Raw genomic sequence first — 21,872 nt, 5'->3', positions numbered from 1 at the left:
TTTGTCGATTGCGAAAAACATTTTCGGCAAAAGTCTTTTCCCGATGTAATAGTCCTTATCCGAACAATCCCCAATGTAATAACCGTCCGAATATAACGCGGGAAGACATGCGACCAATAAAACCGCTCTTCCTTGTGTAAAGAACATTGCAATAAGACAGTCTATTCAAAGTTAATAAAATACCGTGCGCAAATAATCATTACTATAAGGTATTTAATCAAATTGCTTAAGATCGTTTTCTATTTTGTTCATAAGCTTCAAACATAAACAAATTGCCGAGTTGCTGGCAAGTCAATGAAACACCTGTTTCGCGCTGTACCAAACTTACACTTTACTGTGGCAGAGAAAATGCTTCCTGCAAAGGATGTTTTGAATATGTTGGGCTGTGAATGAGTGTGTGCTGTCCGGTAATGGAAACTAATATGCATCTCTTTTTGCCTGGGCAGCAAAGTGGGGTCATGGAAAACTGGTCAGAAAGCGATGGAATTTAAAATCGGAGATTTGCATTCTCCATCAGTTAATCCTATTAACGTTATATAGAACTGGAATTGATAAAACAGTTTTGAGTACGCGACTGTTCTTCGTAAGTACCGTGAAGTTAAGAGCAGGAATTGTCTACTTTGAGTGTAAAGTAATTCCTGTATGCACCGCGAGGTAAACACTAGATAATACAGAAAACATCTGAGCACACGTTTACTCAAGTACGGTCCAAAACTTCAATCCCCATGGAATCATTGAAATTGTTGTGATGTGCTCAAGTTGCAAACATAAACGAACACCGCTGTGTTAATTTTTAACAGAAACATTCACTTATTGTTCACATATCTTCGTCTTGTATCAATAAACCTTGGAAATATCAGCCCGTTTATCTATTTCGTCATGGGCAAAAGTACACGTCGACCGATACCGACATCTCCTGGTTGCTTGCAAAAATGCGCAGGGGCGTCTAGTTTTTGACTTTTCGCTGCGTTCGTCCAAGTCTGGAAATGTAAAAATTGCATAAAATTTCCTTTAAATAAGCTAATGTTGATTGGATCGGCATCGTTAAAATTAACTTTCATAAATACAAGCTGGGGCAGATCATACACCATGCAGAGACCAGTTCGAATGAAGCCCAATGAACTTACCTGGGTATCTGTGACGTATTGCAGGACAAGTAAGGCAACGTCCCAATATGTCCACTTCAGCAACATTCCTGCACCGTTCGAAGCTCTCGGTCGCCGTAAAATATTTTCGCGAAGAGCGGGGAAAAAACTCCGGGGCGTTGGGGTCAAGCAATGACACCCAATGAACTTACTTACTTACCCAATGACCGACCGGTCAATACGTTGCCGTTGTTTGGTGGAAAAATCTCTTACAAAAATTACTCTGAGATAACACAAAATGTAAGAAAAATATTTAATTAATCGACACATTCTATAAGTTACACCAAAAATGTTCCGATCGTCTAATAGAGCAAGAAAGCCAACGCTTTTATTTGTTCGTTACGGCGGCGATATTCGGAGACTCAATTTGGAAGGTAAAAATCCTTCGGCCGTCTGGTTTTCTCAATATTGAATCTGCGCCATGAATCGCTGGGTTTACGTAGCCCATGCTTTTGAAGGCTTCATATCTAGAGCTCTTTGTGGGAAGTCGATAGGAACCCAGCCAACTCTTAGTTTTACATGCTCATCTCCATGGGCGATTACGTTCGATACCCCTTCGACTCTTTTCAGTTTTTCGGACACGTTTAGAGCTGTTTCTTTTAAATGGCATGTAAATTCAAAAATTTTCCCTGATCTTTGCACTATGCCTTCTATGGCGGCGAAAGCAATTTTGGCATCTGTTAAATGGTTCGATTGTTTTACTGAGACCTCCCTGTCTTTTTATAGTCTGATGGAAGTTTAAACTTCCATTGGGGGTTGTTTTCTTTCCGGTTACAACATGTCGTGTTAGACCTGCTGAGTACGCTCAACGACAACTCGCTGCAACTTGTTGGAACTTTTACTCTGACAGTTTCGATTTAAGGTTACGATTTCAATTTCGACATACGGTGCACGGTAACATACGATACCAATTCCACTAGTTTTCAGCGAACTTTTTACGCGATAACCCGTGAAAGTTATCGCACCAACCAAGAACCTTAATGTCCAGTTGGTAAACTAAAGGCGCGATGATTGACCACTTGTTAGGCCCAACTTCAAATAGGAAGTATTTGTATGTTACGAGTTGTTCTGACGTTACAAAACACTTGGGCCTTGGGAGTGTGTTAATTTTATAGGAAATGTTATTGGTTGTACGAACAACCATGCAATTGTTTTTGTATTGATTTCACTAGTTAAGAAAATGCAAAGAACCTTGTAATGAATATTCCCTTTGTTAACTGGCCTCGATATATTTTGATTATTCCTTGCGCTTTGTTTCTGCTTTGGGAAAGAGTTTTTTATTCGTTGTAGACTACACGGTTTGCCTTGTGACAAACGAACTTCTTTGAGCTATGAGGTTGCGTTACTTTGCATATTCTTATGTCAGAAGATATGATTTTACGTTTAATAAATCTAAATATAACAGTATCATTAAGTATGCAATATGAAGTAAATTGTGGTTTTAAAAACACGGATCATAACTCTCCAGTTGTCACATCACGACGAATCACAAAAAAATCGAAAAGTCATCGTTTTCTCATTGAAAACGTTAGCAATATGTTAATTACTCAGCCTACTGAAATGTTTCGCAAAATTTTGTCTTATAACATTTTACGTTTAAAATGTCCAGAACTAACCAACTACTGTATGAGATACTGTTAGATTGACATTCATTCAGGTTGTTCACGTTTTGAGAACTGAAGGCGTTAAGAAACGTAATTAAATATTTTGTTTGTCTTGTTTAGTAAAAACCCCAAATCCGAAAGTATAATTCCTAACAAGACCAATAAACTACGTAGGGTAATTAGGCATCAGCTTTGGTGGGGACCCTATCATTCAAGCGCATATTTATTTGCCAAAACTCGCTCAAAACAAGCATATTAGAGCTAGATGTTGTTACCAGCAGCACTGTATGAACCGAATACACACGCGTATACAAGTATGAAATTTCGGGAGCAATAAACTGCTTCCAGCGGTAACCTTGACCCCTACTGCCAAGCATATGTTGTTGTTATATACGCTGATATTGTGACAAAATAAAATTTGAATAACGTCTTCGGGTCCAAAAAGCGAAAATCATCAGAAAAGTTTTTTGGTTGTGTTTCAAACTGCAAAATTTTGGGTGATAGATGTCAAGTTTATATCACACTCCATGCGTATGACGCAGTGACGTATTTTGAATTGCGTTGAGGAGATAAGCATTGTCATATTTATTTGTAAGTAGGACTACTGCATTTGTTGCAATGAAAATGCAAAACGACTGAAGCCCACAAAACGTCTTTTGTCAGCGACCTGTGCATCCGGTTTTCAATTAGTTTAAGTAAATCGCTTTTCCCAGCAGTGCATACCAAATAAATACGCAAGGCAATTCAAATACTGGGAAAACTAAAAGTTAAATAAGACAAACTTTGAAAACTTTGATGAACATTTCTTTATTATACAGCACTGCATGCGGTTTCAATCCCCACCGTAACGAAAACGTTCAAAGTTTTACACTCATTTCTAACTAAAAAAAAAACATTAATTTGGTCAAAACATGTATCAGCGACTGGACATAAAGAAGTACATTTCAAAACAAATACACTTAGTCTATATTTGATCGTTCGTCTGACACAACTTAATTCTTGAAATCACAACACGTGTTTGACCTAGGAAATGTAGGATAAGTTCAACACTAATTATCGCAAAAAATTAATCAGGGTTTAAACCGCTTCCTGATGGCAAGTGCAAATTTATCCATTGTCTTGTACTTGACATTTTACACGACCTCAGCAGCAGGTGCGAAAAGTTTTTATCTACTTGTCAGTAGTCGCACCTTTTGTTTACCAACTGGATCCCAGTCTTGGTCGGTGCGAAAACTTCAGCTATAAAACATTGATTGTCTGGTATATAGGCTGTATATAAGAGAGAATTTCGCTGAAAACCAGCAGAATAAGTTTCGCGTTTTCCAAGGAAAATTGTCAGACTAAAGTCACTTTGGTTGTTACTTGTATTCAGATCTGCTGCATGTATATGTTTAGGCCTGTATTTATATATAGGTTACAAGTTCAATATTCTTGGAAACACACGAACTTGGTGATTTACGGAAATGTAGCCTAGCCTGTCTACATCAACCAGAAAGTAGCCTAGGGTATAGCTGATTTGGTATTTTTATATAGCTGTACATCTTCCGACACAACCAATGACTTTATTCGTGTGCGTTCCGCTGCGAATTGTTTTTGTTGGAGATTTCCTGATGTGTCGCTTTCATTGCAGCTGTTGTCAGTTTGTTAATCATAATATTTCTATACATCTTATTTGAAAATTATCCCAACTCCTGAGAAATGAACTTTAATACGGAGCCAACGAAAACAGGTGAGTAGGCTAAACATGGGATGCTTGTTTATATCCAAAGTTAAACGTATCTACAATCTGTTTACAGTTTAGTTTTAAAGTATTCGATATATTGTAGTTTCATGTTTAATAATCGCAGTTACTACTGTATTGTACGTTATCTTGTGGTTCGCAATGCTGTATATACAAATGTAAACAATCTTTGAACTGCAATATAAAGCATTTTTTTTCTTTCATTATTTGATTTGAACTTTCGTTTGTATTTGTAGATACAAAGTTAATGTTGGAAAGACGCCTAAAAGCCGTATCCACTACCAAATCGTCTCCGACCCTTACCACGATAAAGAAGCGCAGATTCAAACGCTCCGGGTCCTTATGGAAGACGGTCACAACGCGGCAATATCTGAAGAGGTTGGAGAAAGATCTCGAAACGATGAAATTACGGCTCAAACTTCACTGCAGACGGAAAGTTTTTGAAAAATTGCCTTCTCCAACCTATGAACAAATATTAAAGTGTCCGTTCATCTAATGTATGTTATCCTCATACCATTTTAGTAATGTGTCATGTTTCGCGCATTTTATATGTTATTTTTTGTTTTATCGTGTCCAGCTTCATTTCGTTTAATTTTGAATAAAATATTATTTAACAAAAGCCAAAACATACTTTATTAGTGGAAATGAACGGAATACTAAGAACAATTTTGCGCAACAAATATAAACGGCATATAATGCAAACAAAAGCTTAACGAACGGAAACCGACCCAAAGCCAGAAAAAGTAGATTAAATTTATAAAGTAGTTGGTAGGTAGTTTTGTGATATGCAGATAGGACCTTCTAGGACCTTCTAGGTTCTAGTCATGATATTTGATAATGCGCAATCCCTGACAATTTTACCTCAGTTCATTGACCAACTTTAGAATATTACCAAAGTAAATTTCCGCCATTGCTTTTTTGTGAAAGAAGGATAAACACGAAACAAATTAAAAAGAGCAAAGAAAAGTTGCACGAATGCAACTTTTCTTCTAAAGAGCAACGTTTATAAAAACGAAAATTAGCACAGAAGTTTTAAAAAATACGATCCAAGGTAATTACAAATAATAAACGTATAGCAGTTTCTGAACAATACTCTACTTTTCCTCATACCAAACGTTCTTTTGCAAAGATCTGAATTTTTTCAATAAGCTTTTGTTGGACTTCAAAAACACATAAAATTCCAATTTTAAAAATTCACACACTTGTAAGCACATTTTAGCATTTCTCCCTGATACAGATTTAAACACTAAATTCCCTGACATTTCAGGGAAAATCCTGACGTATGGCAGCCCTATTCTAGGTATTCGACCTTCTTGGTTATACCAGATGAAGGAAAATTAGCTGCTTTTTTGTAAACATTTCAAGCTCTACCTAACAAAGAATTGTCATAAAAAATTCATCTTTCTTTGATATCATTTGATGTTATGTTAACCGCTGGTGTCGTGTTATGTTTATTTGGGTAACTAGAGTTCTACATAATCTACGATACCCTCAACTTCTACCATATTTCTTCCCAATTGCCCACCGCGATGTTATTCACAAAACCTGTCACTAATTAAGTCATTTTTGCCATCAAATGCATCCAGTGTTCTATTTTCCTGATGTATGAGAGAGTTTTAAAATCTTTCCATTTACTTAAAAAGTCTCTGACGTCATGTTAGTAACTGACAGGCTGCACACGCTTGAATCGTCAAAACAACGAAAACAGCAACTTCAGTTCTTAGTCATAGACGTCACGACAACGATGAACGAACCATGATAATGTGTAAAACTTTTCGCCAATCGCCACTACTGGCGAAGATGTCAACATAGATTACTTTAAAGGATTACCTTAAATTAATCTATGGTGTGAAGGTGTGGGCGAGTAAGTGTACGAAACCATGCGTGACGAGGACGAAACAAAACGTTCTCTTTTCATCAAAAAGAAACAAACGAGGAGGTAGTTTCCCATCATGTTCTTTATATCCCTGCTGTAAATATTGTGTTTTGACACCACCTTTTCTATTAACAATCATGCAGTGAAAGCAATAGCTTTGGACAGTTTTCTCTTTTCAGTTTCTTAATTTTTCAAAATATCAATACGAGCTTAACCGGTAGATTTATTTGGGCTGGCTTGATAAGAAATATGGATATTAAACATGGTGTAAAATTCTAGCCGCGAGATGGCTCCCCTACCTAACAAATTTACGTTTGTGGGCAAATCACCTTTAAGAGCGTCGCGTGCGCGACGAGTTAATTGATGGAGTTAAATTTGTTCGCTTTCGTGATTCAGTATCATTGGTATGCTATTTCTGAGTTTGACGGCTGCGACAAGCATGGCTGTAAAACCGTCCTGTTATTGGTCGTTTGGTTTTGTTAGCATTTCCATACATTTGTCACAAGCGCTTATTTTTAAATTGTTTTCCAACTTTTCTCCACTGTTGGTTGCCGGTCGGCAGGATTGGCATTCCGGATACCTTCCTGGAAGACGTAGATCTTGGTTTCCTTTTTTTTTGTTTGGCCTAGTCGGATACAGGTTTCAAACTCTGCCGTGTAGGCCTTTGACCCAATCTCATTTTCGATTTAGTCTAACCGGCTATAGTTAAGTGCCAAACCCTGCAGTGGAAGCAGTCCAATCCGGTTTGTTATTAGTTGGCAACAGTTAGTCTGCCAAGCCTTCAGTGTTGGCAATTGATTACGGATTCTTTTTGGGTGGCTTAATAAGAATATGGATATTAAATAAAATAAAATTTGGATACAATCATATAGTGAAAGCAATAGCTTGGGAATGTTTTCTCTTTTCAGTTTCTTATCTTCTCAAAATATCAATACGAGCTTAACCGGTAGATTTATTTGGAGTGTCTTGATAAGAAATATGGATATTAAAGTTTTAATATCAATATAATTAAACATGGAGTAAAATTCTACCCGCGAGATGGCTTCCCTGTCTAACAAATTTACGTTTGTGGGCAAATCACCTTTAAGAGCGTCGCGTGCGCGACGCGTTAATTGATTCAGGTAAATTTGTTCGTTTTCGTGATTCAGTAGCATTGGTATGCTATTTCTGAGTTTGAAGGCTGCGAAAAGCATGGTTGTAAAACCGTCCTGTTATTGGTCGTTAGCTTTCTCAGCATTTCCGTGCATTTATCACAAGCCCCTAATTTTACATTGTTTCCAACTTTTCTCCACTATTAGCTGCCGTTCGGCAGAATTGGCGTTCCAGTTGCCTTCCTGGAAGACGTAGATCTTTGTTTCCTTTTTTTGGTTTAGCCTAGTCGGCTACAGGTTTCAAACCTTGCTGCATAGGTAGTTGACCCAGTCTCCGTTTTAGCCTAACCGGCTATAGTTAAGTGCCAAACCCTGCAGTGGAAGTAGTCGAATCCGGTTTATTTTAGTTGGCAACAGTTAGTTTGCCAAGTCTTCCGGTGTTGGCAATTGATTACGGTTTCTTTTTGTTTTGCTTGATCGACGATAGCTGGTTACTAAAGCCTGGTCCAGAACCTTATCTTGAAGGCAGTTTATTTCGGGTTCGTCAGGTCGGCGATCAGCTCGGAGCTCAAAGCCAGCCTGGTTCTTGAATTTGATTCGCCGAGTACGCAATTGAACCTAGTTTTCGAAGTGTCTATTGTTGGCTGTTGATTCCCATTTTTTAGCTAACTTCGTTGGCAGTTAAGTCGGTTCATGCAACTTGCTCACTGTCAACCAATTTCCGCCTTGTTTTGCTCCACTACCTTTCGACAATCATATTTAGTTTCATGAATACACAAGGGGGCGCCGAAACTTGCCGGAAGCTCTTCAAAAGGGCGGTCGATTAAATTCTTCAAAGGGCCATGAAAAGATATTGAAGTGCTGATGTAGTGTGTAGAAACAACATACTGCAAGCGACACCTCGATTTCAGTAAAGGGTGCGACGGAATGATTTAAATCGCTACAAGCTTTGGTGGTCGGTATTGCTTGCGATAGCCAGACACCCTAACAGTACGTCCTACATTTCCAACGCCTAATTCCAGGATGGATACTCCTGTTTTCAGCATTGCACTTGTGATTGATTTACTTCTTGTTTTTATTTAAGCTCCGTTTGAGATCAATGCAACCCCAGCGCTTTGTAATACCGAGTCAGTTTACGTTCTTGGAGAAACAGACAGTTTTACTTTCAACGACAACCTTGTTTGGAGGCGTCGTCAAATGTTTCTGTAGCCATTTGGCTTCGAATCTTCACATCCTGACGATCTACACCAACAACGATATATTATTTTGTTGAGTAATAATTTAATAAAAATTAAACGAACCGAAATGAAACTGGACAAATTGACATAAACGGACATTTCAATTGGTCGTAAAATGTTTCAAAAACTTTCCGTCTGCAGTGAAGTTCGAGCCGTAATTTCATCGTTTCGATGTCTTTCTCCAACCTCTTCAGATATTGCCGCGTTGTGACCGTCTTCCATAAGGACCCAGAGCGTTTGAATCTGCGCTTCTTTATCGTTGAAAGGGTCGAAGACGATTTGGTAGTGGATACAGCTTTTAGGCGTCTTTCCAACATTAACTTTGTATCTGCAAGTACAAAGGAAAGTTCAAAGCAAATATTGAAAGAAAGAAATGATTTATATTGCAGTTGTTCAAGCCTTTGTTTACATTTGCACATGCAGCATTGCGTTGCACAGTCGATTAATAAACTAAACAAATTCTATAAAACAAACACTGTAGCATGTAACACGTTTTAATTTTGGATATAAACAAGCATTTCATGTTTATTTGGTCTACGTGACTCTGTATTAAAACCTAAGAATAATTTTCAAACATGATATGTTTAAATCTATCTCTGATGGCTGACCCAGCCAGGCCCCCAATGCTGCTGCGTTGGATGTTTTTTTTTTATTGCAATTAGAAATGGTAGCGTCTCGTGTTTAGTACTCTCAAGAGTTTAGAAAATATTTCAAATTTTTTAATTTAAATGATATTGTTACGTTTTCTTGTTCTCACTCTTAGAATTACAGGCACGTGTTTTATTTAAAAGCAGTTAGGTCAAGTCTTCGTTCACACAGCTCATTTCAGAAGATCCAATACAAAACTGTCAGTGCAACTACTTGTCGGACACACGTCGATAAAAAGACACATGTGCTTAATTAACCACGGAAACGCGCAATCGGCCGCCAGGGAGAAACGTAACAGATACAGGGCAAAAACAAGTGTAACAATATGATTAAAAAAATTAGGGAAATTTACAAAAAGGTAGGTTTCAAAAATTAATAACATTACCTTTGTAAGTGTTGAATGATACCAAATCCTCAGCTAGACTTATGCTCTTTTCAAAACCGTGATTGTTTGTACACGCTTTGGAGCATTTCAGTTTGCGCCTGTCCTCCTTGCTGTTGTGCCTGTGGCCGTTTGACTTCTAATATAAGTCCAACGAGGACTTTGAAGAATGTTTGTATCGGCATTGACGTAGCCTACATATTGCTTTTAATCTGATTGTTATGATAACGATGATTTCGCTTCCAATCAAAGTTTGCAAAAACCAATATTTAACCAAATTGCGTTGAAAAAGCTAGTGCATGATCTTCCTAAATTGTATTAATTATATTTAAATATTGCTATATAACATATATTTAATGAACATATAAACATGGACATATAAAATGAAATATATTTTTATGTATATCGATTGCTTGTGTGGCTCAGTTGGTTTTTATTCAAAACACAAAAGGTTAATGGCTGCGTTTAGTATAAGACTAATGCTGCTTTAATTACTGAGATAGAGTGAAAATTCTAGTATCGAGATGGCATCCACACCTGACCAATATTCATTGAGTTTTCCTTGGTATTTATTTATTTGTATATTTATGCGTCGTGGACAGTTCGCCTTTAAAGCACCTCTATCACAGCAGCGTTAATTATGACGTTAGTATGCGCTTTTCTTTTTCACATAGTTGGGCGTTGATTCATTACAATACTGTTTTGACTGCCAGACAGAAACCACGGTTTAAAGAGTCCTGGCCCTCACTGGTGAAAAAGCAAGTGAGGAGTCAGGGACATAACCTGGACACAGCTCTGTTGAACACCAGCCATCCCTGAACTGCAGATTTTAGATTGTTTGCCATCTCTTCTTTATTTTTGGCTGCCTTACCGGTATATGAATGTTGAGTTGGCTGCAGGAGTTGGAATCCTTTTTAGAAAGCATAGTTTTAAAGCATTAGTTTATTCACCCATTCAACTCACGAATCGTTATTGGCATAAAGCTCATTGACACTTGGTGGACAAACGTTTCCATTTTCAACCTTGTTTTGACATGGTACATCCAATAGCAAAAGCCACAAGAAGCTTCCTTCGAGGATGATCCTGATACTGTTTTTTTTCTGTGGTTTTGTCTGGGTTGATTTAATTAAAGATCTTCCGTTTCGGCCAATCCTGCTACACCAATACAGTCGCATATTTTCTTCATTTGCTGTGAAACCATTTACATACATTTTGTCCCTGCAGTGTTTGTGGAAGCCTGATACGCTCAAATTTTTAATTCCACGTGTTCAAATAGGTCACCCAGCATGTTAAAGATAAGCAGTCACGGGAATTAGATGCAAAAATTGAAATTAGGTAAATGTAAGATTAAAATTTAGTTAGGTCACTGTTAACAAGGAAATTTCAAAACTAGCTATTAATTTCAATGATACAGTGGCAAAAGTTTTTGGTTCTGAAAACAGTTTTACATATTTCTGTTATTTCCTGTTTTGTTTGTGGAAACCAGTCACATTCAATTTTTTGGAAGTGACTATTTCACCGTACGCAGGACATCTGGCCTGGTTTGGTTAGGAGAATGAGTTGGCACAAAGTTGCTTTTAGCAGAGTTGGATTAAGGCAAGAAGATGGATTTTACTTTACTGTTGAATTTAACAAGAAAGTTTGAACTTTATATTCGAAGGCAACTTTTTTATTATACCCGAATTAGCTGTGGTAGCCAGTTTCTTTCATGTTTAATATTTCCCTGCGTTGATTGTGGAATCAGTTGCATTCAATTATTTTTTCGACGAAGGTGTAAAAGAAAAGTGTTTATGTTATGAATCCGGTTACCACTGTTGCTAGATATCATATAAAACAATTAACACTGGATCACAAAAACACTGGATCACAAACTCTATCAAACTAAAGCAAGGCCATCATAAGACATCTTCTAACCCAAAAAATATTTAAAAAAATAATAAAACAACTCACAGTACGATACAGCATCACAGTAAACAACTCACAGTACGAAACATTCCTTTACAAGTACAAACTAACATCACAAAAACATTAAACAATTTCAATATTAATTTTACAGTTAGTGGAATACTGTCTGCAAAACATTGAAGCACTTGTCATAGACTCATAGTGTTAAAATCACGGAAATGATAAATTACAACAAATAAACTAGTTACCGTATCATACGTGCAAATAGGCAGTGTTAACACAGTGTCTCATACCCATAGTTACTGTACCATTATCAAATGACAAACATTAATGAATATAAATCACAAAGTTGTCTAAGAAACTAATTAGGCAGTGATCTTCTGAGATCAAAAACAAAAAGGAAAATCATCATTGTCCATAAATTCCACCTCTTCCGCAGCAACACGATCATCAGCAGAATATTTATTCATATATGATCGTCTAGCATTTGCAAGCAGCCGAGTTAGTCTTGGTGTGACGTCAAAATTATCAGAAAATTTCTCACTCACTGTTATAATTGCCTCAAGAGTATTTACACCAAGATTGTTTCGCAGTTTGGTTTTGTTTAAGTTCAGCTTGGAGAATGTTCTTTCCACCACTGCAGTACTCTGTGGAAGAGCAGCTACCTGCAGCACAAATGTTGCCAGAGTTCTATAAGAATCAATTTTGCTCATAGCAAGCCAAAAATTTTCAAATGACTTGCCTTTCCATTGACCAGAGATGATATTTTCATCTGCTAAAAGTGATTTCCATTGTCGGTCAATCTGCTGTGCATCAACATTGCGCATAGTTGTAATGCAAGGAAGTCCACTAGCAATCGTGGCTGCAGCAGTGATTGAAGAAGTTTCGTTAACAATAGCAGATGGTTTCAAATGCGAAAGAGAATGGAGTACAGGGTCATCTAAATTGATCCTTCGATATAATTGCTTCACTGCCTCCCTATACCATTCCCGACATCTTTCCAAGAAACTTTCTTTCTGATGAGGTAGCAATTCTTTGATTGTGTCACTTGCCATCAAGCCTGGATAAACCTCTTGGATAGAAAACCAGCGGGAGCTGTCGTCAACATTAAGATGGTGGATATGACTATCTTTGATATAAGATCGCTTCATAAAGTTCAAAGCAAACATTTTCATCACACGGACCACTTCGGGATAAAGATTGTGCAGCTGGAATTCATTGGATTGAAACAGACGATTCAACCCAGTGAGTTCATCTAAAACAAAGTTCATGAATTCAAAAGTGGCCCTCAGATAAGGTGCTTTTAGACCATTGAGCACTCTTTCAGCAGTTGCTGATTGATCCTCAAATACCTCTGCAGTAAAAAACAATTGCAGTGGTTTCCATTGTTCTACTATCCTTGAGGTGCACATTTGTAAAGAAAGCCACCGGGTTTGACACATTTTCAACATCTTGTGTGGTTCCGTTTTGCAAAAATGTTGAAATTCTTTCAATGACTCCTGTCTGCTGGATGAATTTTTAAAATAGTTATAGATGTCTTGCACAAGTTGTTCAGCTGTTTTTGAAAGTTTTTTGCAAGCATGATTTGCCACTAGATGGATGCTGTGGCAATAACACTTCAATACAAAAATATCAGGAATCTTTTCTAACATCAGTGTTAAAAATGAATTACTACCACCTTGCATCAAATTTTCTCCATCTGAAGCATATCCAACCACTTGTTGCCATGTGAGTTTGTCTTTAACCAATGCTTCTTCCAAGGCAGCAAATAGAGCTTCTGCGTTTCCCCTTTTTAGCCTAATGAGTTGGTATAACTGTGTTCTTGGTGATCCATTGTATAAGTAGCGGACGTTTATAAAAAAGATTTTATTCATTGATATATCTGATGCTTTATCACAGAGAATTGAAAAGCCTTTAGCTTCTTGTAGCTCTTGAATTAACTTTTCATGAGCATCAACAGCTATACATTCTGTTAGCCTAGTAGATATGTTGTTTTTGTCCGACCAGAGGTCATATCTTTTATTGCTTTGGAATCACTAGCAATATGCTTCCGGGTTGGTACCATGTATGACATGAAATTGAAAGAAATATTGCGTCTTGCAATTAAGGCCACAGTATTTAATTCAGCTTTGATGCAGCCTTGACTACTTGTGACATATTGCTCCATCGGTGTGCTTCCAAGAACTTGTGCAGCATTTTGACAATGTTGAGCAGTTTTTGCATGCCTCATTAGTTCTGATTTCCTAACAAGAATGTTCTTGTCACAAAATTGACAAAATGCTTTTGATGCTCCCTGAGACGAAACTTTTAACCATCCTTGTGCCCAGTTTTCCTTTTCCCATTCTTTTCTGTAGCTTTGCGATCGAAACCTAGAATTTTTGGATCTCACCTTTTTTGGCATTACCGTTGTCAACTTGTCAACAACCAGAATTATTGTAATTTAATGATAAAAGTATCGTATTCAAGATCACTTGACTTTCACTTGATTCCTGTAATCCTGTCTGTTCAATCTGCTGATTCTGCTCATCTGCTGTCTCACTCTCCAGTCTCCACCTGCTGGGCTTCTCCAACTCTTTTTGCAATTTACAATTATTAGTATAACCATAACCAAGACTTAAAACTAGGTCAGCCCTGACGTACAGCTTCAATCTGACAATTTACTTAACTAAAGTGTCCATTGTTACTACATGAGATAGAACGCATTGTTTCATAATCTGATCAAACAACTCGTCTAGACCGGGAAAATGCATGTCTAATTCAACAATGCTAATTCATTAAAGAGCGGCATGCGACTCGAGAGCCGCAGTTTGGCCACCCCTGGCTTAGACTATGTTTTTGTCATTATTCAGTAAATTTATTATTTGAATTTATTTTTATTTTACTTTAAACAAAACGAAATCTATGAATAAAGGTGAAAAACCCGTAGGGTCACCCTACACCCTACAAGGGGCCAAAAAACCCTAGCGTAGGGTAAAATCCCTACGAGTGGCAGCCTTGCCTCGAAGTGATATCGCTTTAGACTTGAGAAAAGAGAGTGTGACAATGACAAAAGAATTGTCATAAATTTTGGTTTCCTTAACCAACTTCAGTTTTTGCCAAAACTCTTTGTTACCAATATCAGCAATGGCTTCTAGAGCCTGTTCTGAGTATGGCAATGCTGACCATTCTCCCTGCAATTGATTAAGTGTGATCAGCGCTGGAAATTTTAAAGCCAGTTGAATGACGGAAGAGATCGTTCTGCTTTTTTGACGCTTCAGTTTTTGAGTCTAAGACTAAACTATGGGAAAACCCTGTTTAAATGTTAATTCTGTCTGCAAAGTTTCACAAGAAATGTACATCAGAGCGAAAATGTTCATGATTTCCGAAAGGATCCTAAAGTGCCCTCCAAAAACATCTGGAGTTCTTCGTAATGACTTGGATGGGCGGGATTAAGGAGCAATATATGCTGACATTTGCGATTTCGATGGTTTTGTTGGACTTTTACGTAATTGTAGACCAAAGGCCGCTATGACTGGTTGCATGTTTAGATAGATAGTGAAAATATTTACAATGGATTTGTTTACTGAAAATAGTAACATAACTTTCAACAAGAAATATTGAAAAGCTGATAGCGAAAAAAATTGCGAGGTGTCTCACTTTAAATTTGCTTTTACCTCCGTTATCCCACACTCCAACAGATTATCCTGAGATGAACCTGTTTTGTCGATTGCGAAAAACATTTTCGGCAAAAGTCTTTTCCCGATGTAATAGTCCTTATCCGAACAATCCCCAATGTAATAACCGTCCGAATATAACGCGGGAAGACATGCGACCAATAAAACCGCTCTTCCTTGTGTAAAGAACATTGCAATAAGACAGTCTATTCAAAGTTAATAAAATACCGTGCGCAAATAATCATTACTATAAGGTATTTAATCAAATTGCTTAAGATCGTTTTCTATTTTGTTCATAAGCTTCAAACATAAACAAATTGCCGAGTTGCTGGCAAGTCAATGAAACACCTGTTTCGCGCTGTACCAAACTTACACTTTACTGTGGCAGAGAAAATGCTTCCTGCAAAGGATGTTTTGAATATGTTGGGCTGTGAATGAGTGTGTGCTGTCCGGTAATGGAAACTAATATGCATCTCTTTTTGCCTGGGCAGCAAAGTGGGGTCATGGAAAACTGGTCAGAAAGCGATGGAATTTAAAATCGGAGATTTGCATTCTCCATCAGTTAATCCTATTAACGTTATATAGAACTGGAATTGATAAAACAGTTTTGAGTACGCGACTGTTCTTCGTAAGTACCGTGAAGTTAAGAGCAGGAATTGTCTACTTTGAGTGTAAAGTAATTCCTGTATGCACCGCGAGGTAAACACTAGATAATACAGAAAACATCTGAGCACACGTTTACTCAAGTACGGTCCAAAACTTCAATCCCCATGGAATCATTGAAATTGTTGTGATGTGCTCAAGTTGCAAACATAAACGAACACCGCTGTGTTAATTTTTAACAGAAACATTCACTTATTGTTCACATATCTTCGTCTTGTATCAATAAACCTTGGAAATATCAGCCCGTTTATCTATTTCGTCATGGGCAAAAGTACACGTCGACCGATACCGACATCTCCTGGTTGCTTGCAAAAATGCGCAGGGGCGTCTAGTTTTTGACTTTTCGCTGCGTTCGTCCAAGTCTGGAAATGTAAAAATTGCATAAAATTTCCTTTAAATAAGCTAATGTTGATTGGATCGGCATCGTTAAAATTAACTTTCATAAATACAAGCTGGGGCAGATCATACACCATGCAGAGACCAGTTCGAATGAAGCCCAATGAACTTACCTGGGTATCTGTGACGTATTGCAGGACAAGTAAGGCAACGTCCCAATATGTCCACTTCAGCAACATTCCTGCACCGTTCGAAGCTCTCGGTCGCCGTAAAATATTTTCGCGAAGAGCGGGGAAAAAACTCCGGGGCGTTGGGGTCAAGCAATGACACCCAATGAACTTACTTACTTACCCAATGACCGACCGGTCAATACGTTGCCGTTGTTTGGTGGAAAAATCTCTTACAAAAATTACTCTGAGATAACACAAAATGTAAGAAAAATATTTAATTAATCGACACATTCTATAAGTTACACCAAAAATGTTCCGATCGTCTAATAGAGCAAGAAAGCCAACGCTTTTATTTGTTCGTTACGGCGGCGATATTCGGAGACTCAATTTGGAAGGTAAAAATCCTTCGGCCGTCTGGTTTTCTCAATATTGAATCTGCGCCATGAATCGCTGGGTTTACGTAGCCCATGCTTTTGAAGGCTTCATATCTAGAGCTCTTTGTGGGAAGTCGATAGGAACCCAGCCAACTCTTAGTTTTACATGCTCATCTCCATGGGCGATTACGTTCGATACCCCTTCGACTCTTTTCAGTTTTTCGGACACGTTTAGAGCTGTTTCTTTTAAATGGCATGTAAATTCAAAAATTTTCCCTGATCTTTGCACTATGCCTTCTATGGCGGCGAAAGCAATTTTGGCATCTGTTAAATGGTTCGATTGTTTTACTGAGACCTCCCTGTCTTTTTATAGTCTGATGGAAGTTTAAACTTCCATTGGGGGTTGTTTTCTTTCCGGTTACAACATGTCGTGTTAGACCTGCTGAGTACGCTCAACGACAACTCGCTGCAACTTGTTGGAACTTTTACTCTGACAGTTTCGATTTAAGGTTACGATTTCAATTTCGACATACGGTGCACGGTAACATACGATACCAATTCCACTAGTTTTCAGCGAACTTTTTACGCGATAACCCGTGAAAGTTATCGCACCAACCAAGAACCTTAATGTCCAGTTGGTAAACTAAAGGCGCGATGATTGACCACTTGTTAGGCCCAACTTCAAATAGGAAGTATTTGTATGTTACGAGTTGTTCTGACGTTACAAAACACTTGGGCCTTGGGAGTGTGTTAATTTTATAGGAAATGTTATTGGTTGTACGAACAACCATGCAATTGTTTTTGTATTGATTTCACTAGTTAAGAAAATGCAAAGAACCTTGTAATGAATATTCCCTTTGTTAACTGGCCTCGATATATTTTGATTATTCCTTGCGCTTTGTTTCTGCTTTGGGAAAGAGTTTTTTATTCGTTGTAGACTACACGGTTTGCCTTGTGACAAACGAACTTCTTTGAGCTATGAGGTTGCGTTACTTTGCATATTCTTATGTCAGAAGATATGATTTTACGTTTAATAAATCTAAATATAACAGTATCATTAAGTATGCAATATGAAGTAAATTGTGGTTTTAAAAACACGGATCATAACTCTCCAGTTGTCACATCACGACGAATCACAAAAAAATCGAAAAGTCATCGTTTTCTCATTGAAAACGTTAGCAATATGTTAATTACTCAGCCTACTGAAATGTTTCGCAAAATTTTGTCTTATAACATTTTACGTTTAAAATGTCCAGAACTAACCAACTACTGTATGAGATACTGTTAGATTGACATTCATTCAGGTTGTTCACGTTTTGAGAACTGAAGGCGTTAAGAAACGTAATTAAATATTTTGTTTGTCTTGTTTAGTAAAAACCCCAAATCCGAAAGTATAATTCCTAACAAGACCAATAAACTACGTAGGGTAATTAGGCATCAGCTTTGGTGGGGACCCTATCATTCAAGCGCATATTTATTTGCCAAAACTCGCTCAAAACAAGCATATTAGAGCTAGATGTTGTTACCAGCAGCACTGTATGAACCGAATACACACGCGTATACAAGTATGAAATTTCGGGAGCAATAAACTGCTTCCAGCGGTAACCTTGACCCCTACTGCCAAGCATATGTTGTTGTTATATACGCTGATATTGTGACAAAATAAAATTTGAATAACGTCTTCGGGTCCAAAAAGCGAAAATCATCAGAAAAGTTTTTTGGTTGTGTTTCAAACTGCAAAATTTTGGGTGATAGATGTCAAGTTTATATCACACTCCATGCGTATGACGCAGTGACGTATTTTGAATTGCGTTGAGGAGATAAGCATTGTCATATTTATTTGTAAGTAGGACTACTGCATTTGTTGCAATGAAAATGCAAAACGACTGAAGCCCACAAAACGTCTTTTGTCAGCGACCTGTGCATCCGGTTTTCAATTAGTTTAAGTAAATCGCTTTTCCCAGCAGTGCATACCAAATAAATACGCAAGGCAATTCAAATACTGGGAAAACTAAAAGTTAAATAAGACAAACTTTGAAAACTTTGATGAACATTTCTTTATTATACAGCACTGCATGCGGTTTCAATCCCCACCGTAACGAAAACGTTCAAAGTTTTACACTCATTTCTAACTAAAAAAAAAACATTAATTTGGTCAAAACATGTATCAGCGACTGGACATAAAGAAGTACATTTCAAAACAAATACACTTAGTCTATATTTGATCGTTCGTCTGACACAACTTAATTCTTGAAATCACAACACGTGTTTGACCTAGGAAATGTAGGATAAGTTCAACACTAATTATCGCAAAAAATTAATCAGGGTTTAAACCGCTTCCTGATGGCAAGTGCAAATTTATCCATTGTCTTGTACTTGACATTTTACACGACCTCAGCAGCAGGTGCGAAAAGTTTTTATCTACTTGTCAGTAGTCGCACCTTTTGTTTACCAACTGGATCCCAGTCTTGGTCGGTGCGAAAACTTCAGCTATAAAACATTGATTGTCTGGTATATAGGCTGTATATAAGAGAGAATTTCGCTGAAAACCAGCAGAATAAGTTTCGCGTTTTCCAAGGAAAATTGTCAGACTAAAGTCACTTTGGTTGTTACTTGTATTCAGATCTGCTGCATGTATATGTTTAGGCCTGTATTTATATATAGGTTACAAGTTCAATATTCTTGGAAACACACGAACTTGGTGATTTACGGAATGGTAGCTTACCCTGTCTACATCAACCAGAAAGTAGCCTAGGTATAGCTGACTTGTTATTTTTATATAGCTGTACATCTTCAGACACAACCAATGACTTTATTCGTGTGCGTTCCGCTGCGAATTGTTTTTGTTGGAGATTTCCTGATGTGTCGCTTTCATTGCAGCTGTTGTCAGTTTGTTAATCATAATATTTCTATACATCTTATTTGAAAATTATCCAAACTCCTGAGAAATGAACTTTAATACGGAGCCAACGAAAACAGGTGAGTAGGCTAAACATGGGATACTTGTTTATATCCAAAGTTAAACGTATCTACAATCTGTTTACAATTTAGTTTCAAAGTATTCGATATATTATAGTTTCATATTTAATAATCGCAGTTACTACTGTATTGTACGTTATCTTGTGGTTCGCAATGTTGTATATACAAATGTAAACAAATCTTTGAACTGCAATATAAAGCATTTTTTTTTCTTTCATTATTTGATTTGAACTTTCCTTTGTACTTGCAGATACAAAGTTAATGTTGGAAAGACGCCTAAAAGCGGTATCCACTACCAAATCGTCTCTGACCCTTACCACGATAAAGAAGCGTAGATTCAAACGCTCTAGCTGGGTCCTTATGGAAGACGGTCACAACGCGGCAATATCTGAAGAGGTTGGAGAAAGATCTCGAAACGATGAAATTACGGCTCAAACTTCACTGCAGACGGAAAGTTTTTGAAAAATTGCCTTCTCCAACCTATGAACAAATATTAAAGTGTCCGTTCATCTAATTTATTTTATCCTCATACCATTTTAGTAATGTGTCATGTTTCGCGCATTTTATATGTTATTTTATGTTTTATCGTGTCCAGCTTCATTTCGTTTAATTTTGAATAAAATATTATTTAACAAAAGCCAAAACATACTTTATTAGTGGAAATGAACGGAATACTAAGAACAATTTTGCGCAACAAATATAAACGGCATATAATGCAAACAAAAGCTTAACGAACGGAAACCGACCCAAAGCCAAAAAAAACAGAAAAAGTAGATTAAATTTATAAAGTAATTGGTAGGTAGTTTTGTGATATGCAGATAGGACCTTCTAGGTTCTAGTCATGATATTTGATAATGCGCAAAACCTGACAATTTTACCTCAGTTCATTGACCAACTTTAGAATATTACCAAAGTAAATTTCCGCCATTGCTTTTTTGTGAAAGAAGGATAAACACGAAAAAAATTAAAAAGAGCAAAGAAAAGTTGCACGAATGCACGAATGCAACTTTTCTTCTAAATAGCAACGCAATAAGCTTTTGTTGGACTTCAAAAACACATAAAATTCCAATTTTAAAAATTCACACACTTGGTAAGCACATTTTAGCATTTCTCCCTGATACAGATTTAAACACTAAATTCCCTGACATGTCGGGGAAAATCCTGACGTATGACAGCCCTATTCTATGTATTCGACCTTCTTGGTTATACCAGATGAAGGAAAATTAGCTGCTTTTTTGTAAACATTTCAAGCTCTACCTAACAAAAAATTGTCATAAAAATTCATCTTTCTTTGATATCATTTGTTGATATGTTAACCGCTGGTGTCGTGTTATGTTTATTTGGGTAACTAGAGTTCTACATAATCTAAGATACCCTCAACTTCTACCATATTTCTTCCCAATTGCCCACCGCGGTGTTATTCACAAAACCTGTCACTCATTAAGTCATTTTTTGCCATCAAATTCATCCAGTGTTCTATTTTCCTGATGTATGAGAGAGTTTCTAAATCTTTTAAAGATATAAGCACCATTTACTTAAAAAGTCTCTGACGTCATGTTAGTAACTGACAGGCTGCACACGCTTGAATCGTCAAAACAACGAAAACAGCAACTTCAGTTCTTAGTCATAGACGTCACGACAACGATGAACGAACCATGATAATGTGTAAAACTTTTCGCCAATCGCTACTACTGGCGAAGATGTCAACATAGATTACTTTAAAGGAATACCTTAAATTAATCTATGGTGTGAAGGTGTGGGCGAGTAAGTGTACGAAATCATGCGTGACGAGGACGAAACAAAACTTTCTCTTTTCATCAAAAAGAAACAAACGAGGAGGTAGTTTCCCATCATGTTCTTTAATCCTTGCTTTAAATATTGTGTTTTGACACCACATTTTCTATTAACAATCATGCAGTGAAAGCAATAGCTTGAGATTATTTTCTCTTTTCAGTTTCTTAATTTTTCAAAATATCAATACGAGCTTAACCGGTAGATTTATTTCGGCTGGCTTGATAAGAAATATGGATATTAAACATGGTGTAAAATTCTAGCCGCGAGATGGCT

The 21,872-nt window shown here is 37.2% G+C and overlaps 1 protein-coding gene across 1 annotated transcript; it reads right to left on the bottom strand.

Moving 5' to 3' along the window:
• Positions 1–11,753: 11,753 nt before the first annotated feature.
• Positions 11,754–13,606, bottom strand: LOC143465208 (uncharacterized). The gene is made up of 2 exons (XM_076963397.1): positions 13,309–13,606; positions 11,754–13,133 (listed from the first exon to the last, which is right to left on the bottom strand). The coding sequence occupies exons 1-2, from the start codon at positions 13,356–13,358 to the stop codon at positions 12,017–12,019; spliced, it is 1,167 nt and encodes a 388-aa protein (XP_076819512.1). The 5' UTR covers positions 13,359–13,606; the 3' UTR covers positions 11,754–12,016.
• Between the last annotated feature and the right edge of the window lie 8,266 nt (positions 13,607–21,872).

Source organism: Clavelina lepadiformis, chromosome 7 (genome assembly GCF_947623445.1).
Source record: "Clavelina lepadiformis chromosome 7, kaClaLepa1.1, whole genome shotgun sequence".
NCBI classification, from domain to species: domain Eukaryota; kingdom Metazoa; phylum Chordata; class Ascidiacea; order Aplousobranchia; family Clavelinidae; genus Clavelina; species Clavelina lepadiformis.
This window is presented reverse-complemented; position numbering and strand designations above follow the sequence as displayed.

Bases quoted from the DNA above. Each gene is read 5' to 3' on its own strand.
- LOC143465208 (XM_076963397.1), bottom strand. From the start codon at position 13,358: ATGGCAACAAGTGGTTGGATATGCTTCAGATGGAGAAAATTTGATGCA. The intron at 13,134-13,308 runs GTGGTAGTAATT...TTCATCCAGCAG, and splicing joins TGGAGAAAATTTGATGCAAG to ACAGGAGTCATTGAAAGAAT.